General features: G+C 36.6%; 1 protein-coding gene and 1 long non-coding RNA gene across 6 annotated transcripts in view; one reads left to right on the top strand and one right to left on the bottom strand.

Moving 5' to 3' along the window:
• Positions 1–906: 906 nt before the first annotated feature.
• Positions 907–13519, bottom strand: retreg3 (reticulophagy regulator family member 3). The gene is made up of 9 exons (XM_051887465.1): positions 12959–13519; positions 8994–9100; positions 8465–8495; positions 8247–8371; positions 7092–7178; positions 6866–7003; positions 5683–5762; positions 5385–5517; positions 907–4395 (listed from the first exon to the last, which is right to left on the bottom strand). The coding sequence occupies exons 1-9, from the start codon at positions 13207–13209 to the stop codon at positions 3833–3835; spliced, it is 1515 nt and encodes a 504-aa protein (XP_051743425.1). The 5' UTR covers positions 13210–13519; the 3' UTR covers positions 907–3832.
• Positions 13520–13593: 74 nt separating this feature from the next.
• LOC127509040 (uncharacterized) overlaps positions 13594–20244 on the top strand; it is a 55780-nt gene continuing 49129 nt past the window's right edge. For 4 of the 5 annotated variants that reach the window (XR_007929109.1, XR_007929106.1, XR_007929110.1 and 1 more), the window contains exon 1: positions 13613–13738. This is a non-coding gene — a long non-coding RNA (uncharacterized LOC127509040). Of the gene's footprint in view, positions 13739–20244 lie in introns of all 5 variants that reach the window. The other variant, XR_007929107.1, reaches the window with a different exon arrangement.

The raw sequence follows: 20244 nt of genomic DNA, 5'->3' as shown, positions 1-20244 counted from the left end.
TAGAAATGAATTAAAACAAAACAATTTGTCAGAATGACAAATAAAAAGTTGTAACAAATAACAGTTAGCCTATTTGATTATAATTTTGTACAAAAAACAATTTGCTGTAAAAGCAGGGCTATGATTAACCATGTTCTTTATTTTAATTACATACAGAACTGTGCAAAAGTCTTTGGACACCAGTAGATGTTTTTTTGTTTGTTTGTTTGTTTTAGCAATGGTATAATGATCATCTATAGTTATTTCTCAGTCTCTTTATAAGAAAATACAGGAAATTTGTATTAAAAAGCAGAAAAAAATCTGAAAAAATTTATTTATAAAAGTATTCATTGACCTCCCCCTTACCCTTGAGCAATAGCAGGAACCGGCTCTCTTAAACCTAAATTGAACGGAAAAGGACTGGAAGGCCAAGAAAACTTTCAAAATATGATTAGAAGTTTCTCAGTTTCTTCTTTGACAAACTGGAAGAAGTCCAGGGGGTCACACTAAAAACTGATTTTTGCTTAAAGAAGCAATTTTGTTCAAAATTATTTTATATTTTGTGTACATATTTCCGTTATTTTCTGTTTGTATCTTAAAAATATGTATATGGATGGTCATTAAAACATCGCTAAAACAACAAAGCTGGTGGTGGCCTAAGACTTTTGCACAGTACTGTATTTATTTTTTGTTATTTTAATTATATTGCCTTTCACTACTGATTTGTGGTAATCTTGTAATATTGTATAGAGAATATTTAAAAAAAAAAAATCTTATCCAAATTTGTATTTCTATTATAATAACAGTCCTTATTATTACCAGCACAAATTATAGACTAGAAGCATAATTTTGATTAGATCAGTAGGTCACAAAATAACCATAAAATTCATCAATAACTAATTAAAAAGACCACACATTTTACTTAAATAATATATTCATTCATCTGTTTATTGTCTTGCACATCAAAAGTTATCAAAATCAATTACAGGGAATGGAAGAGGGAAATACTACTGTACAGAAATAAAAGTCACGGACATTACAGAATCCAGCTACAGAAAGACTCCTGTAAAAATGCTCACGCAAAGAAAGAAAAGATGAGTGATTCTGTATTTTGCATTTGCCTCAATATGGCAGACTGCTAACTGATTTATATTTAATTCACTAACATCAGTACAACATCAATAGATGATGCTGGGCATAATTTTGTTTCTATGAATAAACCACCACTTCATTGTCCCAGTTGAATTGCTGGTGACTTTAGTTTAAATTGACCATAAAGAGGTGAACAGACAGGGTAAAATGGCCCGATATTTTCTCCACCAAATGGTAATCACACTGACACACTTACCAAAAAAAAAAAAAAAAAAAATGCTTTTTTTAATCAAATCAATCAATTTTCAGAAAGAAAAAAAAAGTTTTATGAATTGCCATCATCCACAACAGAAAAGTGTGTCCACATAAATAGTAAAGCATTAATTATAATGATAAATAAACATCAAAGTAAAAAGGGGGAAAATATGCATTATACTTCAACCATTTTCAAAAAATAAGTATCCCACAAATGTCACATATAACACATTAATTACCTCAAAAAAAAAAAAAAAAAAAATCAAACCTTTCACAATCAAATCTTTTTAAACACAGCAATCCAAAAAACATATCAGCAATTCAAATTCTTAGGGCTCACAACCAAGCAAAAACAAGACAGAAAAAAAAGAAAAGGGGGTGAGTAAAATCACAGCAAAGTTGCAAAAGATGAAAAACTCCAATAATCATTACTAACTCTTCTAACCCAACTCAAGTTGGCTGGATAAAGTAAGACTTGTGTTGGAAATGTAATAAACTGGAATAGCAGGAAGTGGCAGACCATGAAAACACTGATGAGAAAGATAAGCTGCATCATTTTATTTCCTCAACGCTCCAATACTTCAAATTAAAATGAGAAACAAATTGTATGCTTGGAAAAGAGAAAACACTTCACTGATCTCTGGTAACAGGGCCTTTTTATTGGTACAGCAGTTTCCTGGTACGTTTCCTACTTTCCAGCATACACAATGATCAAAGCTCAAAGACGTCAGCATTGGGTCAAAAACAGAAAAATAAAAACCAAAAAGGGTCAGCATCTACTAAAGAAACAGCAAATAAAACAGCAAATTCAACTCATTTAACCACCAGCTCCATCATAGCACAAGAAAGGAAGAAAGGTGGTTTCTCAAACCCTTTTGTGCTTTAGTAATGTTTTGGATGTTAGGCTTTGTTCTAAATCTCATATCAGACCAGACCAGATGAGAGGAGAGGAGAGGGTGCAGAGGAGATCTACAGTTTTCCTGCTGCTACCTGTATAAAAAAAGTTCCTGTATAAAGTCAGAACGGTTAAAGGTGTTTTTGAAGAGAGGAGGCTGTGTACGAACAGGTGGCAGTTACAGCCGAATGTCTTGTTTGAGGTAGAGTCATTACAAACAAAATCAATGTATTGCCGTTAGCTCCAGATGAACAGCATTGCCGAGCTGTTAAAGAAGTTGATGTTATGTTTCATTTTTATTTTTCATTTTGACTGACGAACAGATGAAAAACAGCCATTTGAAAGACAATTTACTGTAAATTTGCCCTATTTTTACAACAGGAAAGAGTTACTGAGCAGAGTTATTTATTAACCCTATCCCTTGGTTTTCAAGTAATACAGAAAGAAAATCCAGCCCACATGAACTTACAAGTTAATGTCATTGTGGTGAGCCAAATGACATAAAAAATGTTGTGACTACTTAATTTTAAAAGCGTGCTGAGGTTAAAATTACCTATATAATTGATATATATTTTTTCATATTATTCCTGATTTAGGAATATGCATTTTCATTGCCATCAGATAGACTTGATGAACAAATATGTAGCGAGTACGTAAAAAAAAAAAGTGTGGAATAAAGCTCAGGAGCGATTGTAAATACATGGAAATGTGAGATGACCTGACTGCTGTTTATTACTTAGTAACCATAAGCTCATGTCTCAGTCTTAAAGGGATAGTCCACCCAAAAATGAAAATTTTGTCATCGTTTACTTTTTCTCATGTCGTTCCAAACCTGTATGACATTTTTTCCTGTGGAAAAAAAAAAAAAAAAAAAAACTTTCAAAGTGTCTTCTATGTTCCACAAAAAAAATTAAGTTGTACAGGTTTGGAACGCCATGAGGATGAGTAAATGAATGCTCGTTTTGGGGTGAACTACCAATTTAATAACATGAGATAAGGCCGTGGCCCTAATATGTCACTGCTACCTCTTCAGACTCCTCTGCTAAACGACGTCTTGACTGCAGATTTCACAATACAGGCAACTTAATATTTGTATACATTAATGGTCTTGACTCAGCATTGATGGCGGAATGTCTGATTTGGTCCCATGTGTTATTATTGAAGACAAAAACAATACAGTCTGAAAAAGAAAGATGTGAAAGATCTATAAGACTTGAATGTAGTTTGCTGGCTTATAAGAAGTTAAAGAGATTTCGGATCATTTTAAATGTTTCTGATTGTTGTCCTATTGCTTAGCCTACAAAGTAAATAGGAGTCTTTCACACAAAAGTCTCATAAATGAGAGAGGACACAGAGGAAGCTCACAGAGCATAAAAGGAGAAGATTACTTCACAGTGATATCAACTGCAGCCAGTGGAGGAGACCTGGCAAGAGAATCTAATATTACATTAACAGTGCAAAACAAACACACTCTCTCTCTGTCTCACTCACTCAGATAAATTGAAAGCATCTCAGTATACATTCAAATCAACACTGCAAACAACTTCTACTTGGATCAAGGTGCAAGGACATGAGGAGCAGACAGATGGAGGGAGTATCTGTAAGATGGGCTCACTGTGGCTTCCCCAGCAAGTTGGACAGGAAACTCGACCCTTGGTTCCTGTTCTGTCCCCCCTGCCCCCCTCCAACAGGATCCAACTGGTTCAGCTCGGACTGATCCAACATCTCAAAGTCCTCTCCATCAAAATCCAGGTCTGTGTCCAGCTCCGAGCTCGACTGCTTCCTATATCCCCTCGGAGCTGCTCCTGCCCGTGCGCCGCTCTCTCTCCGAGGACCTTGCGGTGGCCGGGGCTGCATGGCTCCTGCGATGGCTGCCTGGATCATGTTGCTGGCGAAGACCCCTGCCAGGTTACTAGCGAGGTCAGAGGTAGTATTCAAGGAACCGAGGGACATCTCGGGGTCGAGGTCTTCCTGATCAGAGTCCATCTGGGTGTCCAGATCCAGCAGGGCGGAGGTAGAGCCACGATGGCCGGAGAACGCGGCTGAGTTGAGACTGGGCAGCCCGATGCTGGCATCATCATCGTCCTCCATCAGGGTGGCATCTGGGTTGATGGAGGGAAAGTCTGGGAGCCCACAGGCAAATGATTCCTCTGGATCACTGTGCCTGTCTAGATCTATTCAGTGAATAAATAAAGATAATACATGGGTCAATGACGTGACTAAGTTTTGTCCCTATTTACTAATTAACTCAAAAATAGCCATTCAGAAGTTTGGGGTCAGTAAGATTTTTTAAATGTTTTTCAAAGTCGTCTCTAATGCTCACTAAGGCAGCATTTATTTGATCAAAAATACAGTAAAAACAGTAATATTGTGAAATATTATTACAATTCAAAATAACATTTCTAAACTATTTTACAATGTAATTTATTCCTGTGATCAAAGCTGAATTTTCAGCATCATTACTCCAGTCTTCAGTGTCACATGATCCTTCAGAAATCATTCCAATATGATGATTTGATGCTCAATAAATATTTCTTAGGCTGAAAACAGTTGTGCTGCTTAATTATTTTGTGATATTAAATGTTTTGTCATTTTAAAATGACTGTCACTTTTGATTAATTTAATGTGTTCTTGCTGAATAAAAGTATTAATTTATAAAAAAAAAAACTGACCCTACATTTTTAACAGTATTATGTTACAAATGGAATTCATACATACAATAACTTTAATATACCTTTTATGATGCACGTTTTTATTTCTGAATTAAAATTTAATTTTAATATTTTGTTTTGGTTTATTCAGTTTTTCAATATTTATATTAAGTTTTTCAATATTTCGATATTTATGAATTAATATTTGCAAACGATTTACACTTAAAAATAAGGAGTTTCATTAAGATGTTTAAACTCATGTGTATTCTGTTCACTTGATGGTTGCACCACAAGAGTCATTCAACTACAACTTTTCTTTAAAATGCTAAAAGTTTTTTTTTTTTAAACTATATGAAACCAAAATGAATACAAAGAGAAGTTTTCTAAGAACTCATATGTTTTAAACTAGATTTTTCTTCCTTTACTTTATTGTAGACACTCATATGTCATTGACCCACACATAGAGAGAATGAGAAGAGAGATAAAGAGTAGAAGAGCTGAAGGTGTCTTACCCTCCGAGCCCTCTGTGAGGGGCGTTTGACCCCTGGAGAGGTTAAAGGTGCCGTTATCCATGTACGACACCTCTGTATCCGAGTGCTCAGAATCAGTCAGTGCCAGTTCCTTAGCAACCAATGCTTCATCAAACTAAAGTTGCAGAATTTTTAGAGAAGAAAAAAAAAACAATGAAATCTTCCAACTTGCTTTATATTGTCATGAACCCCTACAGATCTTCTAACCTCATGAATCATGACCATGCAGCTGCACTAAATCCCCATGTTATAAATAACTGGGCTCTGTTTCTGGGCTCACCGTTGGGCAGAACGCAGCCAGTTCCTCCTCACTGTCACTAGCATCATTTGAGGTTCCGCTCCTGATGGGCTTACGAAGAACTGCAAATACAGAAGAGTTTATCAAAACTTCTGAAGGCTGTAATATGCTGTAAAAGTGAGATCACAGACTCTTCATGTTAACAAAAATATATCAACAAACATCAAGGAAAGTTTTTTGCATTGATTTGTAGAAAAACAGGTAAAATATCTAAATGAGCCAGGAAGACATGGGCATCTGCTAAATAGCATTCCCATCTGCTCTTGCATCCTACAACAAGAAATTTTGCTTTCGAAATCTAGTCATTTAAATAGGAATCCACACGATCTGGAAGATTTACCCAGCACACAGAATTTGCATCAGGTTCAAAATTTTCATGTAAATTTCAAAAAATTACAGAATTTTGTGACTGCTCCTTAACGGCCTGTTTAAACCTGGTCACTTCTTGTGTTTTCTCTGACCTGACAGCTAATGGATTGGGAAAATACCAGGTGTAAATGCCCTCCGAAGTGCATGAGAGACAGATTTAAATCCTATCGCTCAAACCAAAACCGAGGTGCTTTGAGACACATTACAGACGAAACTGGGCAATTGTAAATGCATCTGGTTGTTGAAGCCACATATTTTACTCCTTCCAAAATGTTAAAAAATAAAAGTGTGAAAGTGCGTTATAGGCTACTTTCTCCTGGTAGCCAGATATGACAGTACTATTGCAACATGCATCGCCACAGATGAGTAGCCTATCTCTTCAGCAAGCCGACGAGCATTCTGAAGCTCATGTAGCGAGACTAAATTATCTTACCAGTGCTAATGCTGCTTTCTCTCTAACTGCAGTCTTTGAGCTTGACATAAATGATAAATAAACTGCAGCTCATATCTGTTGCTTTCGTTGACATGTTGGAACTCCGTTAAATTTGCATATAGTGTGGGAATTGAAGACAGGATTTATATTTGTTTTGCGGAGACCAATTTATGTGGTCAAGTGTAAATGGAACAGTTTTAACAAAACAGATAGCTATCCGATCAGTAAAAATGCATGAAGTGACCAGGTGTAAACAGGTCCAATGGTACAAGAACAATCCAGTCCTTAAAATATGACTCTAAAAATGCAGAAACTGTTCTCAGCATGACCATCCGCATCTAGTCAGATCTACCATGTACTTACACTGGTTGTCTAAAGGCTTTGACATCATGTATCCTTTGGTGCTGAAGTCCAGCCACTGCAGGGCTGGCTCCAGCTTCACACATGCACGCTGCCACAGCCGATAATACAATGCCAGTGGGCACAGCAACACACCCAGCACTGAGTAAGAGAGAGAGAGAGTACATATTTTGCAGTTGTTAAGGCAATGGAGAAGATGAGTAAGCCCTAAAGGATTTCTGCTACTCACAAGCCAGGTATGAGAGCAACAGTCCGGGGATGCAGCGCCCCACCATGGCCACTAAGGTGAACAGGCCACAAACCAGCAAACAAAACTGCAAAAGAATGGAGTTTTAGGATTTGATAAACATTTACCATTAAAACAAAACCCTTTGTATCTTAAATTAACAATATAATAATATACGAGTCATAAAAGCAATAATAATAATTATAGGCCTTATATGGCATGTAAAAACAAAATACATTGTGGTTGGTCACTTTACATGTTTACATGCTCAGAAAGTCTCTTCCTGTTTAAGAGGGCGGTTCTTTTCTTGAGAAAGCTGTAAACTGGGCCAGACGTCCAATGTCCACTTACACAAGACTATACACCTGATAATATGACTACGCTATTGTAACAGTTGATTTTAAAGTCCCCCTGTGGTGAAAATCAAGTTTTTAATGTTGTTTATATGTCTTTGTAGTGTTTTTAATATGCTTTAAGACAAACCATGTGCAAATTCATTTGTCAACACCATTGCTGAGTATTTTCTCCTTAAAACTGCAGTGAAAAAAAAAAAACAGTCTTGACATCGCTGGTGTCTGTGACGTCACAAACTACCTTCAATCACATCAACGTGCCGGTGGGATTTAGCATATCATTAACAGCGAACTAGCAGGGAGGGTCTCGAGAGAAGCCAGGTTATCCTGGTATATTTTTCTGTTGATAAGAAAAATGAGCAAGGCTAATTAGCATAATTATAGATCTGTGTATACTAAGGGTACGTTTACACAACAACGATATACTTAAAACAGAGAAGTTTTTCCTTTGAGTTTTCTGCATACAGGCGACACCATTGTCAAAATGATCCCCATTCACACGGATCCGCAAAAAACTAAAAACGCTGTATTCTGCTGCCAGGCCATTAGATGGCGATGAAACACCATAGACTGAACATGTAATATGCATGTGCATGATGATGTTTTTAGTTGAAAACAGTGTCATGTAAACAGCCCCTAAATGAAGCAAGGGTGTAGAGTTACATTCAAGCTATTTTAAGGCATGAAGAAATTTTTTCACAGGAATTGTTTTTTTTTTAAATACGTCATTTTGGTTTTTAAGGGATAAAATGTATTGACTACAGGAGGACTTTAACAGTGTTGCTGGTTTGGGAGTAATCTCACCTTCCTGGATTTTGCCGTTTGTACTGCACAATATCTGTTGCACAGGATGACCCCGTAACCCAAACATCAGCAAGGTGGTGGCATAATTCAGGCACACTCAAAGTCCCAGGTTGCACCAGACCCCAGCTGTGAGCAAATCAGAAAAGAACAGAGTGAATTAACAATTAAACAATTTTGCATGAAAAACCTCAAAAAGTAAATAAATACACCAGACGTTACCTTTCATTCTCACTCTCATCTTGTCTTTTCACTGCAAGAGACCAAAAACAAACAATTTCAGGCACATCTGTGCATGTTAGAAGACGCAGTTATTAATTACATTGCTTAATTACATTTTCACTTCCTTTAAAAAGATGAGTGTATTGACAAGTTCTCAGAGAGTAACATTGACTTTTTATTTAGGATTTGGTTTCAGTTCTATTAAAGACTTTCCAGAGTGTAGATCAAATGCTAACAAGCCAATGTGTATCGGCTTCGGCTACATGCAAAATATTGATTCAGGTCGATATTGTGCACCTCCTGGAAATGCACTGCTAGGAAATGTCACTTTCATAACTCTCTAGGAGCGGAGTGAATGGAAAGAGAGAAAATTAAACTTGAGTGGGTCACAGCACAGAGAATAAAGAGGTTTTTAATTACAGCCAGTATGATTAATATTAAAATAGACCAATGGAAGACAGATAAGACTACAAGGCCTTAGAAACTTGGGTAGCAGTTGTACACAAGCAAGAGAGGAATGTCAATTTACCTCTGATTTTAGGCCAGATCTTATTCCTCCATGTATCGACACAAACAGCCAGGGCCAGACCTGATGCCAGCAGAAAGAGCAACCTCAAAGAGCTCAGAGCAAAAAACCTGAGAAGAGATGCAGTGTGAAGAAAACAACAATTACAATGTGCACTTTATTATGAAACACTAACTCTGTTGTGGACTCTCTGACCAAAACCTTGTGATGGCATCTGTCATGCATTTATCATACTGAATGTATGAACCCTTTGTTCCACAGGTGTTTCCGGTCCCAATGTCTTCCTGTGCAAGTCTCAGAGATGGCATGTGCTGCAGGAACAGTTGTGATTTCTGACAGTTTCACAGCAGCACGGCTAATTGCTGTTATCTGCAACATTACTTGACTAAAAGGTGAGCCGGCCCTGAGACCAAGCTGAACCCTACCGATCTTTCTGTGTGAAATAAGACAGCAAATGCTGTTTGATGACTAGATCAAACAACAAAACCACATGACCAGTCAAAAGCATTACAACCAAATTTAAGTGGACATGAAATGTTCTGAGATGGTGGCGATACTTTATTTCTGAATGGACTGGACTGTGGGTGGAATATGTTTCTTAATGGCAAGATCTAACTAAGGCCTGATATTAAATGAGAAGGCAGATTTTCTCATTTAGTGAATGAAAGAAAAACTAATATCTTTCAACATTAAAAAATTAAGTTTTAATCAGTCAGTGTATTCGGTATCCATTCTCAAGATAAATAAATGCCTCTACAGTCGCAAAAATACCACAAGCGGTGTTCCTCTGCTGCTCACTGAGGCAAATAAAAGGAGATAATAAGATCAGGGGGAATATTTCTCTGATGGAGAGGGTGACTGCACTAAGTGAATGAAGACTTCATGCCTAAACAGAAGAAAAAGAGAGAGAGACATCCAGCCTATGACAACTCCGTCTTCCCTGCACAGCTTTCCTTGCTGAAGCATTTCAACTAAAGCTTTTCAGACTTTATACCATTTAGTTAGCATGAAATTTCATCACAGTTTTACATCTTTACGGTCACATATATCTAAAAAAAAAAGAAGAAGAAGAAGAAGAAGAAGCGACAGCGCCAACCCCTGCGAGGACTTCAGACTAGTGTTGTCAAAAGTACCGGTACTTCGGTACCAAGTCGGTACTGCAATTTTGAAAATGTGACGATACCAGCATTTCTGTAGTACCGGTAGTAATGAGAATCCGGGTATATTCGGTACCCACTGATAGGGCTGTGCCAGTATTTTACGTGAATATGACACAAGTGAAGCACAAAGCTTTGTTTACAGAAGAAACAAGCTAGTTAACAATTAAATGCGACATAGCAGCCATGGAAACATTTTGGTTCATGCCGAATGAGAGATGTACGAGAGTGCATACTTTTAAGCTTTGTCGGCTTTGTATTCTGTTTTGCGAATCGCGATTTGGTCACCTGATTAGCAGAGAATTTAACAATATTCCATTAGTTATGCCACTGAACATGAAATCTTTGTTTCTTTACCCAAATCTTCACTCACGCAGGGGATTATAAACGTTTCTTCCTTTGGTTCGCTTTTAAATTAGGCCTATTATATTCACATTCTTTACTGTGGTAAAGTAGAAAAACACTATTACAGAAACCTTTTTACTTGCACGTCAATTTCTATTTAACACAGCTTGTGCTTGTTTTTAGACTTGATAAAGCACGTCAAGTTTATTTGTATAGCGCGTTTCACACACGCCGGTGATTTTTAGTTTCGCTTTCTCTGGCAGCGCAAAATCAAACATAGCCTGAATGTCTGAAGATAAAACTCGCTCTTCAGACCTTTTACAACAAGTGTCAGTTCCTTGTAACATGAAATGGTCTCTTTCCTGCTCGTGTCCCACATCCCTCTCAAAGCGCAGAGCGGCTATATGACGCATCTTTGTGTGGAAATAAAAGGTTTAATTAGGTTACCATTATTTACTGATATTTATTTCATAGTTTTACAGGCTGTAGTGTGTTGTTTCACTAAAGGAATAGCTAAAATAAACACGCACGTCTGTTTCAAAATGGATGTTTGAGCATTTTTTTATTTAGGCCTATTTTTTTATATTTCAAATTTTATTTATTTCATTGAGGTATATATACACACACAAACATATATACACACACACACGCTCCAAATATTTATATGTATGATAACCATCATATTTAATGTTTTTAAAAATAAGCTAGTTAAATAAAACAGTAAAATAGTTCCAACAGATTTTTCTGTGGTACCGAAATTGGTACCGAGAACCGTAAAATTTTACTGGTATTGGTACCGACTACTGGAATTTTGGTACCGTGACAACACTACTTCAGATGACGCAAACTCTGGATCAACATGCACCATTCCAAATTTTGCTATATATCCTAATCATTAACATGTATTCATTACTTCCATGAGCTCATTGTTTCTACCTTAAATTAATAAATTGCTTTAATTAATATATTGTTAATATAACTGTGTGATTTGTATATGTACATTTCTGAAACTACATAATTTGGACACAAATTATCACACTAAATTGTAATGTTGACATGCATTCTCTGTAAAGCTGCTTTGAATCTATATGTATTGTTAAAAGCGCTATACAAATAAATGTGAATTGAAATTGAATTGAATTAAAAAAAGAAAAGAAAAAAGATCATGACTTTATCCATCAAAGATCGATCTGGATGGTGAAAGTGGGTGTTACATAGCAAGTATGCAAGTTTGCATAACAAATGCTTAAATAGCTATTTGGCTATTGACTATTATTATTATCAGTAGAAAAGGGAAGTAATTTCAGAGGAAAAGCATGTTATTACATTTTGATTAAAGATTACCAATACAAACAATTATCTTTGTAATAACATGATGCACAGATAAATCACTCATAATAAGACCAGGATGTGAATTAAATAAGTAAATAGGGTCCATTACGAATTTATATTGACTTTAGAAGCACAAATTTCATAGTGTGTACACACAGCCATGTTAGGCTGGCCTGAGAAAAGTCGTAAGGCATGAGCCAGATCAGTGAACCTGATTTCACCAAGTACAACATGTTCCTGGATCAACATGTTTGTTGATCCTGGAACAACATTCCAGTCAACCAATCAGATTTGAGGGACAAGTTTACGGTTTATGTGAAGTTTAGGCTTACAACCAGGGTTAGGTGCTTCTACATCAGTGTTGCTCGCCTATCATTTCCTTCTCATTTTAGGGATAACTTATGGGTAGGGTTAGGTTTAGGGTAGGGTTAAGACTAAACTTTGTCCTTCTAGGAACATGACTTACTTGGCAAAATCACAGTGACCAACAAGATCACACCACTGTAAGACCAGGCCCAACCAAACGGTTTGGGAACATAATGCATTTATGGGAGGTGGAAGATAGTCTATTCAACAGGCAACATATATAGGACACATATTACTGATTAACGTCCATAACAAACAAACAGTGCAAACATATCTCTGCTCAACATGCATTAGTAAAAGCAGTCAAACATGATGCCCAATACAAAGTTCTGTGCATCACACTTTAGTAATTCACAAACGTAGTCAAGTACGTTTGTGAATTAGTGTGTTACACACACAGCATTGTGTTTACAGTAGCACCAATACAGCCAGGGCTGTTTCCCAAAAGAATCGTAAACCCAAATTGATCGTGGAGACCACCAATGTTCTCTACGTTCAACTGAGCTCACGATGCTTTTTGGAAACGCAGTCCAGAACTCACTGTCTAAATATAGGCACCCAGCCTGACCATGTTTCTTATCTTAAATTAAAGGGTTAAAACAAGACAACAAGCAAGCAAGACACGTATGCATCCAGATAAAACAAGAAAGGCTTAGACAAGATCCTCAAAATGTTCATGAATAATGTAAACGTTTCAACTGAAAGCACCGGGTTGTAAACAGAGCCCGGGTGGAGATAAATCCATGGAGATAAAGCTCATCCACTCACCAGAACATGACGTTGGCGGCCGTGTACAATAGGACGCTGTGAAAGGGTCTCTCCCACAATAATACAGACTGCAGATAGGTGAGCAGGCGCTCGTGCGGTCCCAACCGCTCAAGCAGCCTTGATTTCACCGCGCGGAGCTGCTCGTGCCTCTGGCTGGAGCACGAGTCGCTCCTGAGGCCGACGTTTGAGCGAAGCTTCATCGAGCAACCGCTCCCTTCAATCGCGTCTTCCGCTCCACCCGTATGAGCCATACTTGCGTTTTTTTAAAAATGTGACGGCAAAATACCAACAAAATCTACAATGCGTCGATGCTTAAAAATAAAACCCGTGCTTTAGAAATGATTTGGAGATCGCGAGCTAGCTTAGCCCGAAGCCGCTCAGCGCAGAGCAAGTGTAGGCAGACCTCGTGTGTTCAAGAGGCTACTGCCGTTGACATGGAACAAATGTGAAATAAAACCCATTATTGGGTCTAATATGCTATATTAATACGTTTACGGGTCTGCACAGGTCCTCTTTAGTGTTGTCACCGTTCAGCTGTCATGTCCAGTCGTTGTTTTTGTCGCGGGAGCAACAGAGAGAGAGTTATGGAGGACGGGCTTGATCTGGCCAATGGCATCAGGATTACAGTCAGAGCCATAGACTGTAAAAAAAGAGCTGGTGAATAACAACCAACACCTATCAGCGAACTCTCGCTTCTCCAGATGCCTAAAAGGATGTCGTAACTGCAGATTGATGTAAATTCTACTAATAAATCAAACAGCTATTTGGATTATTGGCATAGTAAGTACAGTGTATAGCTTCAGTTATAAGCAACGTTTGTGTGGTCATTTATTTTTAAGGTTTATACATCTTAGGCTATATTAGAGAAATTATACACTCATTCCCGGTTTTCAGATAATATTTAACAATTTCTATAGTTTGAGTACTATGATAATATACTGTAAAAGCCAATTATTATTTAACTTTTAGAACCCAAAATAACTTATAAAGCTAGTTATTTAATTTTAGAAACAACATTATATATATATACAGGGCTCGATTAGTCTTTTTCACACTTCCGGGTTTTTAGCTTCCGGCGCCGGGTAAAAGCTTTTCCGGTAACACAGTGATAGATAGCCGATTCTAAGAACCAGTGCGGGAATCAGTCTTTTTACGAATTAAATGTCATGAAAATGTTTGAACGGTCTTGGTGGTTTATTGGTGAGACTACAGAGCTCTCATTAAGAGCTAAATTTATGAGCTAATTCGAGGTGATGGCGCTTAAATTTGTTATATTCTCTGTGTGTTTGTCGCGGCTGTGCATTATCACTCCATTTTTCAGGCTAGACTAGCCACATGTGCTGTAAAGACAGTGCCTGCGTTCTCAATATGCATACTATCCATTCTAAATAGTAGGCTATGTGACATTAGTAATATTCAATACTATTTAGGGTGGATGGTAGGCACATTGGGATGCAGGGAGTGTTTTTCGCGACGTGCTGGGGAAATGATCGGCTGGCAGTTCTCTTATCCCGCAGACCTTCATAATGAGAAGCAGGACCGCTCACACCCTGGATATATATAAACACTTCTGTCATCTCTATGATATTTCATCCTACTCACTCATATTTTCCTGTCGTCATCATCTTTAAGTCTGTAATATGCACATTATTACAAACCCATAGTAGCTGTTGCAATATTAATGCAAAGACTGATAGTTGTGTACAGTGTGGTGTTGGAAATTAATTGTCTTAGTTTAATCATTTTAATCGTTCAGGATTAGTTATATGCTTGAATGCGGGATGTAATGTCATGAGATTATATTTTTTAAAATGTATTAAACTCACAACGATATTATGTAGGGGTGAGCGGGGCACAACCTAATGCTTTTTGACTTTCTCAGTTTGTGTAAATCTACTTAGTGATCAGAGAATTTATTTTGTTCCACATCAATTTCACACATGTCTATATGTGGTTTTGCTTCATTAATACAGTGTATACTTTTTTCTTTATTTACCCCGAAAGAAGGGATGTGAAATGTGACAACATGCCCTATAGATGGGGCACGTTATAACATGACCATATGACAGCTAAAAATGTTATCTGATTTAATTTAAAAAATATACATGACAAACTAAAATATTCTGTCAATAAAACACAATAATTTTTTTTTTCATATAAAATAATAAAAACAATTTTAGAAATTCAAATTTAAAATTTTTTGCAGTTTGACACTGAACACTCTGCAAAACACAGCTATACAGCACTGGTCAAATCAATACAGGCAAACAGATGAAGAAACATGTTCAGACATTCAGAAAAACACAGAGCTGAACAAAACACTCTCATCCCTCCACTCAAGGCTCTCACAGAACATGAGATAAATAGATGAGCCAGTACAAATGCTGAACATTTCTTGAAATAATATTTTCTGGATGTTCAGGTTCTTCCTCTCAGTCTTTATTTGCCTTTTTTTCCATGGTTTATCAACAGAAATTCATAAAAGTTGATTATGCCAGTTATATCATAACTGTATAGAATAGTAGCGGGGCACATTGTAACGCAGTGTTACAACGAACCCTATCTGCGCAACTAGAATTTAAACCTGGTTAGTGTCTTCTGATAGTTAGTGAAGCATTAAAGAACTACCCTAACTGCTAAACAAGAGATTGGAGATTAAAATAATATCAGATTTGTCTAATTTTAAATAAACAAAAAATATAGATGAAAACATAGCTTAAGTAAAAAATTTACTTTTGCTATTGTTAAATAAATGTTCAGTGATATCTTCCAAAGATTTCTGAATTTTGGCACAATTTTTTCTCTATATATTGTTGATATGACAACTAGTAAATACGTTAAGTTTCTTCATGCTAGCGTGTGTGGAAATATTTAAACCATGCGTGTTACAACTAACCCTGCGTTAATTTGTGCCTCTCGCTGGAGGAGTCCCCTATATCACGACTTTATATCCCACATTGAAGCATAAATTGGGAGTTTAGTTTTTTATGATTATATTATATAAATATTGTTCATTGTATAGTGATACGAGCAGGGGAATTGCTGAATGAGTAGGTGCATAGCCTATACTGTATGACAGCTGGTGAAATAATCTCAGATAGCAAAATTTGTCTGGCCCACTTCTGGGCCACATCCTTGCTTCAATTCCGGCCCAGTTCTGGCTGGGTCCTCGGCCCAAAACCGGTCCACACACTGAAAACCGACACAAACAATTTCCTCTAGCCCAGATGCGGCCAACACCCTGTAAAAAAGACTCTTATTTATTGATGTGGCCCAGATCTGGCCAGCACACTGAAAATTTACTTAAATTGTTTTATGTGGCCCAGGTCTGGCCCAGGCACTGTAAGACAGATCTGGCTGAGATTCGGCTTGGTCCTCGGGCCAGATGTGGTCCAGAAACTGCTAAATGTTATTCAATTAAGCAGTGAAATGCATTCAACCATTTAAAAAAATTAAGGCATTTTATTTTAAAATTAACAAATACACTATAATTATTAATAATGAATACATTATAAACATTTATTAACAACATACATTTTAAACTACTAATACTAAGTTAATTATTTACTGTATATTATTAAATGAAAAACAACATCCTTTCTCACACATAAAAACTCTTTAACAATAATTTCCAAATTTCAAGTTAGGTCACCTTCACATAGTGCTTTATACAATACAGTTTGTTTCAAAGCAGCTTTATAGTGTTCAACTGGAAAATAATTAAATTATGCAAACAGAATTCAATTCTGTAATGCAGCAAAAGACAGTGTGATTGTTCAGCTGAAGTCATTTCAGTGTTGTTTCAGTTCAGTTCAATGAGTTCAATTCAGCTATAAAGCAGTTTTTCAGAAAACAGTAACATCATAATCCAGCTCTGTTGAGTTCTCATCCAATAGTGTCAATGCAGTCAGATCAATATTATTGAATAGTAGGTGTCCAACTAAGCAAGCCAGAGGTGACAATGGCAAGAACCCAAACTCTATCAGATGACAGAATGAAGAAAAAAAACCCTGGGAGAAACCAGGCTCAGTCGAGGGCCAGTTTTCCTCTGGCCAAACAAATACAGTGTGATTATGATTCAGCTGCGTCAGAAGTTAGATTGTGGACTGATATCATTCAGAAATTTTTTTTATCCAATTTCTTCTCTTGAACATCGAACACAGCACAATGGCATGTAGAGGGAGGAGTTGAAGTGGCCTTGCAGAGGACTCGTCTGGTTCTCGTGGTCTTTGCTGAAGATCTGTGAGGAAGACTGTTGTGTCGACGAGGTCTTCACAGCGGATCTGTCTCTAAAGCTCATTTAGTTGTCATGTCCTCTGCTGACATTCAGGGCTGTTGTGGTCATCTCAACCATCTGTTCTGGATATGGAATGAGACAGACAGACTCATTTTAGCATAAATGTCATTCTTCTTACAATGAAACGTATGTAAGTGTACGCACTTACTGGAGTAAGCGAAGTAATGAAGTAAACAGAATGATTTTAAACATTTCAATTTCCACATTTAGATTAAATATCTCACTCTCCTTAAAGGAGTAAAGCACCGAAATTACATAAAATCATTATCCAGAAGTTACAACATTTTATATTAATTGAAAAAGAAATATTTGTAGTGGATGCACTGCTTTTGAACACTTTTCCTATGGCATGCTGTTTTAGTGTTTTAACTACAGTGAGGATTGCTTGGTGCATGATAATTCCACTTTAAATTGTATTCTAAATAGCAGAACTCATGTTCTGAGAAAATATTTTCGTGTGAATAATGACCAATGATGCGCACTTTGTCTAAGCAGATAGCTTAGCAACATAATGGCATTATGACAGACACTGAAAGAGTCGCTCAGTGATCGTCTGACAAGTAGCTATACTGTACACAGTACTGTATAACCTCTGCTGAACTCAGGAGTCAGGTGTGCTGCTGGTGTCGTGCACAGACAGACAGTAGCCTAAAGATAACCAATTTCATGGTCTTCCCAATATTATGAAAAATGCCATTGTTAAGATACGCACGTTTTATTTTTAAAATGTTTGTTAGTGATGAACTGAGTCATACAATAATTTACAATGCAAAAATAAGGCCCCATATGTGTTTCAATTAAAAATATAAACATCCTAAAATATAGGCTACGTTTACTTTATAGGCAAAATTGCATAAATTTGATTTGTTTAAAAAAAAAATAATAATAATATTTGGCTAGTGGAAAAGAATTAAAATAACTCTTCACTGAAAACATTCTGAACAGTATTTTATATGATTTATTTTTGTCTAAAACAAGATAAGTAGAGTGAAAGGTTTTTTTTTAGCAATGTAATGTGATTGCATTTATTGTCATATTTCCTATTGTCTTGTACCGTTAAACATGGTATCACGTGGATGGGAATATGCATGGAAAAGATATGCAGGTGACCTAATGCATAGTAAAACTAGGCGTTGTAAGCTCCATATATGGTGATTTCTGGGAGGAGACAGGGTGGAGATTCATGTACGCAGTGCCCCTACACTTCTGGGGGCCCTAAGCAAAACAACCCCAAAATTTTCATAATATTTATTATTGCATGAACCAATAATTACAATGGTTTATGCAAGGTGCTGCCAGTTTGCTATAGCTAATGGGATTAAAACATCAAGGAAACAAACTGCAAGTTATAAAAATAGTATATAAATATGTAAAGGGAAACCCATTAAAACACGTTAAATTGGCAGTAAAAACAATTAACTAAAATTAAAACCAAATTTTCGTTGACAGCTAAATTAATGCTTTTTGATAGTAGTAATGCTCTGGCACCATCTAGCTGTCAGAAAAACTATAACACACAGCCGAATTCGCTTTCTAAATGCGCGATTTACTTACAAAATTACAGCATGATAAACAACAATAATAATAAATTCTAGGTTGTTTAAACCCAAATTTGGGGTCGAATATGGACAAACCCAACCATTGGTTTACATATTTTTTATTACATTTTTAACCCGGTTGTTTGTCCATTTTGACCCAAATCAACAGAGTGAAGAAGGCAGGTAAACATACGAAAATACATAGCCTAAATAATTCTCTAAATTAGCTAATTTTAGACTATGCATTGTTTTTAAAGTAGGCCTACCTGAGTCACACAGCTTGTAATACCGAACAGGAATGTTTATTTCTTATGTAGCCTACATTAAACCATGCATAAGAACGTTTTGATTATTGATGTGTACCAACACAAACTGAAAGTTACATGTCATCATTGGTCATTTCTAACGAAACACAGTGGAGACTGGGGGCCTGTACCATGATGGTGGTTGAACAAACTCAGGGTTATAGGATTATTTTCGAGTTGACAAAACCAAACCACTCCAATCCGGCTTTGTTGGTACCATGATGATGATCATCAACTTTCTCTGTCAACTCAGGCTTTGATCCTGAGTTTGTGGAGCGTGTGCACATGAATGCGTGACATCAGTGGTGAACAGCCAATCACATGCCTTGCAACAGAGAGAAACTCTGATTCACTTCTCGTGAGAGAGCCAGTGTGATTCAAAACTCTTTTGCTGAAGGTTAAGAGATTGAAGAAAATGAAGAATTTAAACGCATTTACACTAAAGAAAATACTTGTCCATGAAAGAGGAAAAATAAAAGAAATGATCTTGCTCTATCAGTGCAAGTGAAACTTGTGAAGTTAGTTTATATAGTTGCTTGATAATATATAGCAATAGAGCCTCAAACATGTAAGGTCACATGTAGTCATTTTTAAAGAGTTATCTATTGATTCTACAGCTTATTTATATTACATATGATCTGTATATATTAATATTCATTTAACCTAAATGCTTAATAATAACTGTTAAACTAAAATTGCTTGTGTGTAATGGGTTAGTAATAATATAGATCATATAATAATAATATAGATCATATAATAATATAATATAAAATAATTCTAATTATCATTAAAGCCAGACAATTTCATCTTTAAATATTTGTTTTTAGTATATAGTGACCTTTAATTTGGAGGAAGTGAAACTGGGGGCGTGACTTTATTGCGTTGGATGTGTCAGTATCACTTTGCTCACATCTGATTGGTCCAATTTCAGTTTGAGATCTCTTATCCAGAACATAACCTGCCCCGGAGCAGGTTAGCTGTGGAGCGTAAGTTACTATGGTGATGAACACCGCTATAAGCCAAGTCCCTTTCATGGTGCCTAAAACCCAGGATTGGTGCAAACTAATCTGAAACTCACCTGGCTAGCCAGTGAATCTGGCTTCATGGTACAGGCCCCTGGACTGGAGTTATTGCTTTACGACTTGC

The sequence above is a fragment of the Ctenopharyngodon idella genome, chromosome 3 (assembly GCF_019924925.1).
Source record: "Ctenopharyngodon idella isolate HZGC_01 chromosome 3, HZGC01, whole genome shotgun sequence".
Lineage (NCBI taxonomy): Eukaryota > Metazoa > Chordata > Actinopteri > Cypriniformes > Xenocyprididae > Ctenopharyngodon > Ctenopharyngodon idella.
The sequence above is the reverse complement of the archived record's forward strand: the minus strand, read 5'-3'. Positions and strand labels throughout refer to the sequence as shown.